Source organism: Marmota flaviventris, chromosome 17 (assembly GCF_047511675.1).
Source record: "Marmota flaviventris isolate mMarFla1 chromosome 17, mMarFla1.hap1, whole genome shotgun sequence".
Lineage (NCBI taxonomy): Eukaryota > Metazoa > Chordata > Mammalia > Rodentia > Sciuridae > Marmota > Marmota flaviventris.
In genome coordinates this window covers 61,860,838-61,870,809 of record NC_092514.1, presented here as the reverse complement: position 1 = coordinate 61,870,809, position 9,972 = coordinate 61,860,838, and the positions used below count along the sequence as shown (strand labels likewise).

Sequence of the window (9,972 nt, the reverse complement as noted above, 5' to 3'; positions counted from 1 at the left end):
TGTTAGTCCATTCATGGGTGGATGAAGTTATAGCTCTCATAACCCAGTGGTTTTACACCCAAACATTCCTGCATCACCACAGGAGCTTTTGAGGGACACCTCATGCCCCAAACCACAACAGCTACTGTGATAGTATTACTATCTTTTTTTCTTTTCAGATCTATAAATATTTGTTTTATATACTTAGGTGTTCAATGTTGAGTGCATATATATTCACAATTGTTATATCTTCTTAATAAATTTATAATGAGATAATGACCTTATACATTTCCTTTCATTATTTTTGATTTAAAGTCCATTTTGTCTGATATAGCATCCCTTACTCTTTTTGGTTCCATTTGTATAGAATATGGAATATCTTTTCCTATCCCTTCACTTCAGTCTATATGAATCATTAAAGATGAAGTGAGTATCTTATAGAGAGCATATGCTTTGGGCCTTATTTTTAAAATCCACTCACTCACTCTGTATCTTTTGATTAGAGGATTTAATCCATTTATAGGTAATTTTTTTTTAGTAGATACTTTGTTTTTTTTTTTTTTTTCTCTTGATGTACTACTTTGTGATTTGTTGGCTTTATTTAGTGGTATGTTTTGATTCTTTTCTATCTTTTGTGTATCTACTATTGGTTTAACTTTGTGGTTTCCATGAGATTTACATAGAACATCTTATTATTATAACAGAGTATTTTATATTAATAACAAACAGCTTAACTTTGATCACATACAAAGCTCTACATCCTAACTGGCCCCCATTTGATGTTTTTGATATCAAAATTTGCATTTTTATGTTGCATATCCATTAACAAATTATTGTAGCTATAGTTATTTTAAAATTTTTCTGTGGTTGTAGATGGACAGAACGCCTTTATTTTATGTTTATTTTTATGTGGTGCTGAGGATCCAACCCAGTGTTTCACACATGTTAAGCAAGTGCTCTGCCACTGAGCTACAGCCCCAGCCAGTTATTTTTAATAGGTTTGTCTTTTAAGCTTCATATTACATATATATTTATATACCTCTATTATAATATTCTGAATTTGTATCTCTATTAGTGAGTTTTTAATTTTCGTGTTGTTAATGAACCCTGTTGTTTCAACTTGAAGAACTTCTTTACCATTTGTAAGGCAGATCTAGAGATGATGATCCTGCTTAGCTTCTGTTAGCCTGAGAATGTCTTTATCTTTCCTTCATTTCTGAATTACAGCTTTTCTGGGAATAGTGTTTATGGCTGACAGTGTTTTTTCTTTCTTTAGCACTTTGAATACATCATTCAATTTCCTCTTGTCTTGCAAAGTTTCTATTGTGAAGTCTGCTGACAGCCTTATTAGGGTACCCTTGTATGTGATACATCTCTTATTTCTTGCTGTTTTCTTCTTTTTTGACTTTTGACAATTTGACTACAGTGTGCCTTGGAGTATTTTTCTCCAGATTGATCTTGCCTAGAGTCCTTTGAATTCCATGAATCTGTAGGTCATATGTCTCACTCAAGATTTTGAGAGTTTTCAGATCCCATTTCTTTAAATAATTTTTTAAAAATCTTTTTCTTTCACTACTTTCTTTTGAAATGCCCATAATTTGTATATTTGTATGCTTGGTGGTGTTACATAGGTCCTTATGCCTTCCTCACTCTTTTTCATTCTCTTTTATTTTTGTTCCTTGACTTTACTCATTTCATGTCTGTAGTAGGTAGCACGTAAGGCTTATATATGGAATATTGTTCCCATTAGAAAAAATTGTCCCACACTAGAAACAATTCCACAATGGAATGCATAATTTGTGGCAAAAATTTTAAAAGTGTTTCCAGGTTGTTGGTTAGGTAATGCTATTTAATATAGCTTAAATTTCTCTGTTTCTAGTTATTAATATGGTCAATACTTTTCCCAAATTTATGGACAATTTGGAATTCCTCTTAGAATGTTGAAGATATCAGTCCACTGTTGAGAAGTTGGTATGTATTCTCACTATCATTCACTTGAAGGGAATGATTTTTTCCCCCATATGACTGATTTTGAAGATCTCTTTGTTGCATTGTACCTTCATTATGATTTATTTATATGTGAACTTCCTTTTATATTGTCTTTAGTTTCGAAATGGGTGGTCTCAATTAAAGATATCCAATAAGAATTTTGAGATTTGTCAAGTATTGGTGACAGTCTTTTATCTTTAAAATGCATGTGTCTGTGTATATTTTTTTGTTTTTATTTTTTGCAAATGTTGACCATTTGGAAACAAGGAGAGGACCTAAATGTTTTCCATTTTGAGTAGAATGGTTGCTTATTAAAAGCATGTGTTTTGGAGTAACAGTTTATTCTTATATTAACTATAAATCCATCTTATGTAGATAGATATGTCTGTTTATCTGTATTAGTAGAAAAAAAGTGAACACAGAAAAATGGAAGTTAGTTGAATGATTCTTGGAAAGAAAAGCAACTCTATTGGGAGCAAGCAGGAATGACTAGTGTTAGTACTGGTAGTCCCGAGAGAAAGAGCGTCCAACACTGTGTTTGCAAGGTGGTAAGTTAGCCAAGGGTTTTGAGAGAGTGAGGGTGTGGCTTTAGTCCTCCTTTCTGGGACATAGAGTTCTTATGTGGCCCTAATATCCAGAATGAAAGAGTAATAAAACATAATGAGGGAAACTGTAGCCCAAGGGATGGGGCCATCCAATGACCAGGAGTTAATGTGAGGGCTGAGGAGGGAAGTGCAGGCAGAGGGACTGGAGGTGGGTAATGACTGAGAGGAGAAGAATATAAGCAGAGTGAAGACCCACTATACTAGAAGCCAAGCTCCTGGGTGTGACATTGATGATTATTCACACAAGATTCTGCCTGTTTGTGGTCCCTCTTTGGTGGCAATGGAATCTTAGTGTGAAAACAGAATGTGCTTCAGTGGAATTATTATGCTGATTTTGTTGTGTGCAGTGGGACTCTGGTCACCACGGGGGAGAAGGTGATCAGGATTTGAAACTGAGCTCTACCACATATCAGCTGCATAGGAATTTCCTTAAATTCCTGCGTGGGAAATTCCTAGGGAAATTCCTTAAACTGGTTGAATATCGCTTTCCTCATATATATAAAGTGAAGATAAAACATTTAACACATGAGCTTTTATAAAGATTAAATGGGTTAATGATTGTAAAATGAGTTCAAGCACACTTAGTATAAAATATTGTCATTATAGTTCTGCAATCAAAAGCATTTCTAACCTGGGACCAGAGATTAGGGCTGTGATCTTTGTCATTTATCCTGTTATTTTTTTGAGGCAAATGTGACTGTGAAGTGAAGAACATGATTTCATTAGCATGTCTTTAGTATTGTCATGTGAAAATTAAAAAGAAGCATATTTCTTAAAAAACAAACAACTTGCGGTGGGTATGGTGGTGCACACCTATAATCCTAGTGGCTTGGAGGCTGAGGCAGGAGGATCATGAGTTCAAAGCCAGCCTCAGCAACTTAGTGAGGCCCTAAGCAACTGAGTGTGAACCTGTCTCTAATTAAAATATAAAAAAGGCTGGGGATGTGGCTCAGTGGTTAAGCATCCCTGGGTTCAATCCCTGATACAAAAAAAAAAAAAACAACAACAACAAAAAACAAAACAAAAAAAACAAACCCAAACCAAAAAAATCCACAACCTTGCAAAGGAAAAATATTTTAATGAAATGTTCCCCCAAATCAAAATGAAACTAGGGACAGAGCAAGATTTTTCCCTTCTTTTAAAAAAGGGTGACATGAAAAAAACATGAGAAAAGTAGGAGAAGGAACCCAAATTTCAGTCCTTTTATTTTTAAGAAGTGAAAATTTCCATTTGGCCCATGGAATTTTGCTAAGGCAGCAATTTTCTTAAATGATTTTTTTTTTTCTCATTATGATGCTTTAGAAGGTACTCGTTGCTCCATTGTAATGTTGCTTATCTTAGAAGATTTTTCTTCTATGGAGTGGACTCTCAGTGAAACGACATTGCCAAGTTGATCGAGTTCTTCAACCACCGTTTTGACAAACACTTCTTCTTTTGAGTCTAAAGGAAAATCAAAGTTCAGCGATCATTTTCAGCAGGTTGAAAAGTAGTCATAACAGGTATGCTTTCTAAATTTGGGGTTTTGCAGAGATGGGGTGTAGCTCAGTGGTAGAATGCTTGCTTAGCATGTGGGAGGCCCTGGGTTCAACCCCTAGCACTGGCCCCTCTTCCTCCAAAGTTGTTTTTTGCAAATTTGCAGAAAATTGAGATACTATGTTTAAAGTCTATATTTACCAAGATTTGAAACTATCTTTCTTATATTAACCACTGATTTTTAGAGCAATGGGTATCTAGATGCATAAAGGAAATATGGATTAAAAACCACCTAGTAACAGGCAGGTATAGGCACAGAGAAAGTAATGCCTTCTTTTAAATACTGACTTGTCCTATTTTTTTGTGGCTTAAAAGGACATTAATTTTTTTAATAAAATTAATAATAAACAAAGTAATTGTTTATCAAAGCATTTAAACAATGAAAAAGAATATGTTCAAGGTAAGGAAGATATTGAGGGATTCAGTCCTCATCCAGTAATTTCATAATTTGACCACATCTGTTCCACAAGGATATAAAATGCAAATATTAAGAATGATCATAATGACTCCTCATCTCTTCATTCACTAGAACGGAACTTAAACATAAATTTTATTTGGTTCACAAATAAGTGATTTATGTTATAAAACAGAAGAAATTTTAAAGAATTACATCAAGGAAAAAGCCTTCTGTACCTTTGATTTGATTCCCAGGTCTGCACCCTTTTGCTTTGTAACACGTGGGTGTGCTCCTTCTGTGAAGATAAGAATAAGTTAGTGCATTTTTTTCTTTCAAGAGGGAGATCATAAGTAATAGGGAATTGGGAACAAAAGTTCTGGAGTTCTGGTTTCAATAAGATGTAAATTTTTCTTATGTTTAAGGACATTAATTTTTTTGACATAGTGAAAAAAGAGAGTACGTGGATGTTGATGAGCAGAAATTTCCTCCTGACCAGACATTATCTTTTTCAACTCACAACGTGGGGACTCTGAGTCTCACTATGACTTTTCATCCACCTGGCTAACAAGCATGTTTGGAGCGCCTCCTGTGTACAAGGGGAAGTCGAGGTGCAATGGGGCTAAGAAAAGCGGTTTGCATGGCAGGAAATAAAGCATATTCATGTAAAAATTTGTAGCATTTCATGAAAGGTGCTGTTAAGTGAAAAATGAATGGTGTGAAAGGACTTTGTTCTGAGAAGGGAGCCATCACTGTTGGGTTCTTGTGAGAATAAGCTGAAGAGGGCTCACCCTGGCCTTCCAGAGTACATACGTTACCTACTCATGGGTGTGTCCATGGGCAAGCATTGATTACCAAGTACTTTTTTGTGTATAAGCCATTGTCAGAAGCACTTTACACAGCAGACTGAGGTGCTATGGCTAAGGATAGGCAACAGTATGGTTTTGAGCTGGGCATGGTGGTACAAGCCTGTTAATCCCAGCAACTCGGGAGGTTGAGGCAGGAGGATGGCAAGTTTGAGGTCAGCCTCAGGAATTTAGTGATTCTCTAAGCAACTTAGTGAGACCTTGTCTCAAAATAAAAAGGGCTGTGTATATAGCTCAGTGGTACAGTGTCCCTGGGTTCGGTCTCTAGTACCAAAGGGGAAAAAAAAAGATAAATAAAAAAAAAAATAAAAATAAAAAGTATGGTTTTGGTGTTATCACAGTTTTATCAATGAGGAAATTGTGATTTAAAGAGGTTCAACCACATGCTCAAATTTACCTAGTATGTGATTCTCAACCAAGGCTGTAATTCTAAAGCTATTTTGCTCTTGGACGATGAGCTTTGGTGCCTCTCCAGTTAGATTTTCCTAATCATCATTGCTCTGCTTTTATAGAGTGATGTAACAATAATATAGAGTGAGCTACTTATTATAAGAAATATGCTCAAACACTAAATTACAGAAAGCAATTTCTGTAGAATTTCCCCCTCAGATTGGAATATTGTAATTGTTAAATATTTCATATTTAATTGTTCTTTATCTTACCATACATAACAAAGACTTGACATACTAAGAATTTTGATTTTCAGACTTCTGTCTGTTTTAATTTCGCTTGGATGCGGCAGTGTCCATGAGGGAGACTGCATGTGTATGAATGGGCATGATCTTCAGCACGGGAAATTCCAGGATGCAATATGGCAATATTTCTCCAGGAAAAAAATACGGTTCCTGTGAGATTCATTTTCCCCCCACCATTCATATTTACCTTTCTTCTCCGTCTAGTAAGTTGCAATATGTCTCAATTTCTTTCTCCAAAAATACTTTGAGATCGAGAAGCCGTTCATGCTCCAGCTTCTGGCCTTCCGTTTCCGTTCGAATCTGCTGTAGCTGCTCCTCCATTGCCCCAATCTGATCCTGGATCTGCTGGAGCTGAACGCAGTAGTTTCCTTCTGTCTCAGCCAGGGAGCATTCATAGGAATGTTTCTGAAAGAGGAATGAAGTCAGGCTGGACTGTGTAAAAGCAAAGGGCATGCTCCTATTTTAAGCATTCTCAAGGTGGAAAGAAATGTTGGCACAAGACATCTAAGTCTTTTCAGCTGAAAATTGAAATTGGTTAGAAAAGATTTCTTCTCCATTGGAAAAAGCCTTTTTTTCAGGTTTTGGGGTGGATGGGTCAGAAGTAATGTTATTTTCATAAACTTGTATTTTTAATTATATGTACTTAGATACACTGTACTTGTGGTATAGATTCATATTTTTATATATGTGTTTTCTTGTACCTATGCACACACACACACACACACACACACACACACACACTTCTATGGTTTGAATATGGTTTAACTGTGTCCCCCAAGCATTTGTGTGTTGGAAGCTTAGTCCCAGTGCAGAGATGTTAAGAGGGGGTGGACCTTTAAGAGGTGGAGCTTATTGGCAAGTAATTAGGTCATCGAAGGTGCTGCTCTCAGGAGATACTGATATAGTTCCCATGGAACCCTATTTGGTTCTCATGAGAGGGTTGTGATAAAAGAATGAACTTGGCCTGTGATCTCTCCCTTTCACATGCACTCATTCCATGATGACATTGACCATGGTGTGTCACAGCAGGTGCTGTTTAGACTTTCAGCCTCTAAAAACCGTGAGCTAAGTGAGCCTCTTTTCTTTATAAAGCACCAGCCTCAGGTACGTTGTGAGAGCAATGGAAAAATGGGCTTACACACAAACATATTCAATTTAATGGCAATTCCTACATACCATAGCCGTAAGGGACTGAAGTTCTATTTCCAGGGTTTGTAGGTTGCGCTTCAGTTCTGTCAGCTCATTTCTAGCTGCTGTGGTTGCTCCTGCATCATCTGAAATCTGCTGTTGCAATGATGCACTCTGAAGAGGAATTGTCGGAAGAGTTAGTGGCTAGCTTGATTGTTCACTGAATAAGCCCTTCGCAGGTAACCTGCCATAGCTGTACCTTCTCATTAAACCAAGCCTCGATGTCTTTGCGGTTCTGTTCAGCCAGTTCCTCATACTCAGCCCTCATGTTGTTCAGCATAACAGTTAGGTCCACTCCTGGGGCTGCGTTCACCTCCACATTCACGTTGCCTCCTGATGCATGTTGCAGGACTCCCATTTCCTAGAAAGGGGTCAATATTAATATCTGAGGGAGGATTTTGACTGGTTTCCAAACCCTGCTTTGAAATGAAGAGTGGACTGTACATAGCAGCTCTGCAGGCTTCCTTACCTCCTCATGAGTTTTTTGGAGGTATGTCAGTTCCTCACCCAGGGTCTCACACTGAATCTCCAGGTCTGTTGTGTTCAGGGCCAGCTCCTCCAACACTCTGCGGAGACCGTTGGTGTCCGCCTCAACACTCTGGTGCAGGGCAAGCTCGTTTTCATACCTTAAAGTTCATGAAGGTGTTTGAGAATTGTAACCCTAGGCAGGTGCCAAATGCAACTTGTGAAGACACTTCATGTGCCCAAAGATGTGAGGTTCTGTACACACTTCTGAAGCTTTTTGCAAGAGCAAACTGTTAAAATACTTTAAGAGAACTACTGATGTATGAATATCATTTTGGAGGTGTTATTTCTTCAGGGTTAATTTTTTTGTCATCCAATGTGTTAGTTGAACAAAATATTGCTAGATTTAAAACATTATGATAGTTCTCTTTATAAGGGCATATTTAAGGTTCTTTTTATAAGGGCATATTTAATTTAGTTTCTTTACTGATCTAGTATGTCTGTCAATGTTTTAATATTAAGACATTTAGGTTTTAAAAACAAAAGAGGGGTTGGGGATATAGTTCAGTGGTAGAGTATTTGCTTAGCATAGGTGAAGCCATGGGTTCAACCCCCAGCACTGTAAAACACTCAAATAAGACATTTAAATAATCAGTAAGAGGGTTGGGGATGTAGCTCAGTGGTAGAGAGCTTGTCTAGCATGTGTGAGGTTCTGGGTTCAATTCCCAGTGAGTGTGGTGCTTGCATGCTCATGCGTTCTTTAATATAATTTTAGTATTTTTTTTCCTGGTACCGGGGATTGAACCCAGGGGTGCTTAACCACTGAACCACATCCTCAACCCTTTTTATTTTTTATTTAGAGACAGGGTCTCACTGAGTTGCTTAGGGCCTTGCTGAGGCTAACTTTGAACTTGCAATCCTCCTGCCTCAGCCTCTAGAGCTGTGCTGCCTGGCCTCAATTTTAGTGTTTTTACCTTTACAAAAAAAAAAAAAAAAAAAATTAATCATTATCACCTACTTCAGTCTGAAGTCGTCAGCAGTCAGCCTGGCATTGTCATTTTGTATAATGATGCTGGCATTACTTGTGGTCACAGAAACAATCTAAATGGGTAGAATGTGCAGAATGTTAAGAACCCAAACTGAAAGAACCCTCCAGATTTCGGTGAGATTCAATAACTTCTTAACCTGTTAAGCATCTATTTTAGCATCACTTTTTTTCTATATTATAGAAATCTGAATTTTCTTTAGATAATAAATATCCAGAGCGTAAGAGCCAAACGAACACTTTTTATTACTGTTGGTAAAGGCATGAGTTAAATATAAAAAATGACAGTGATTACTCTATTTCAATACTATTGCTCTTTCATTATTTTAATTCTATAAATTTTCATTGTTGGACACTGCTTTTAGGACTTGGAATACACAATTAACAAATTCTACATCATATATATATATATATATATATATATATATATATATTTTTTTTTTTTTTTTTTTTCTTTTTTTGAGGAGGGGTATCAGGGATTGAACTCAGGGGCACTTGACCCCTGAGCCACATCCCCAGCCCTGTTTTGTATTTTATTTAGAGACAGGGTCTCACTGAGTTGCTTAGCATCTCGCTTTTGCCTAGCTTTTGCTGAGGCTGGCTTTGAGCTTGTGATCCTCCTATCTCAGCCTTTCTAGCTGCTGGGATTACAGGCGTGCCCCCAGCGCTCGGCTCCCATACATTTTTAAAGCATGGTTTCTGTTTCCTTTACTTTAAGTTATGCCCCCTGGAAGTCTTTAAGGAAAGTATGCAAATTCATATTTCTTACCTGCTTTTTGAGGTCTTCAATGACTGACAAATATCTGCTGCAGTCATGATCAAGTCCCCGACAACAGCCAGGCCCATACTTCTCATACCAGCTCTCGATCTTCTGCTCTAGGTCTGCGTTCGCCTGCTCCAGGGCGTGCACGTGGTCCAGGTAAGAGGCCAGGCGGTCGTTGAGGTTCTGCATGGTTACCTTCTCATTCCCAGACAGAAGGCTGTACTCATTTCCAAGAAAACCAGTGCTAACGTGGCTTCCAGACCCTCCACCACCGTTGCAGAAGCTTCCTCCAGGAGAAACGCCCCCAAGCGTACCAGAAAAGCTGCTTCCTGCTCCCGAGGAACCAACACACACATTGTCAGCCACAAAGCTTGCCTCTCCACGGGACAGCCTGACAGAACCAGCTCGCGAGCAGGACCGCCTGGATCCACTAGACAATCGGAAAGACAT

General features: G+C 37.8%; 1 protein-coding gene across 1 annotated transcript; it reads right to left on the bottom strand.

Moving 5' to 3' along the window:
• Positions 1 to 3,861: 3,861 nt before the first annotated feature.
• Krt26 (keratin 26) lies at positions 3,862 to 9,972 on the bottom strand. Its single transcript, XM_027922538.1, has 8 exons — positions 9,529 to 9,972; positions 8,733 to 8,815; positions 7,719 to 7,875; positions 7,449 to 7,610; positions 7,238 to 7,363; positions 6,249 to 6,466; positions 4,740 to 4,798; positions 3,862 to 4,013 (listed from the first exon to the last, which is right to left on the bottom strand). Exons 1-8 carry the CDS (start codon positions 9,970 to 9,972, stop codon positions 3,862 to 3,864), a joined length of 1,401 nt encoding a protein of 466 aa, XP_027778339.1.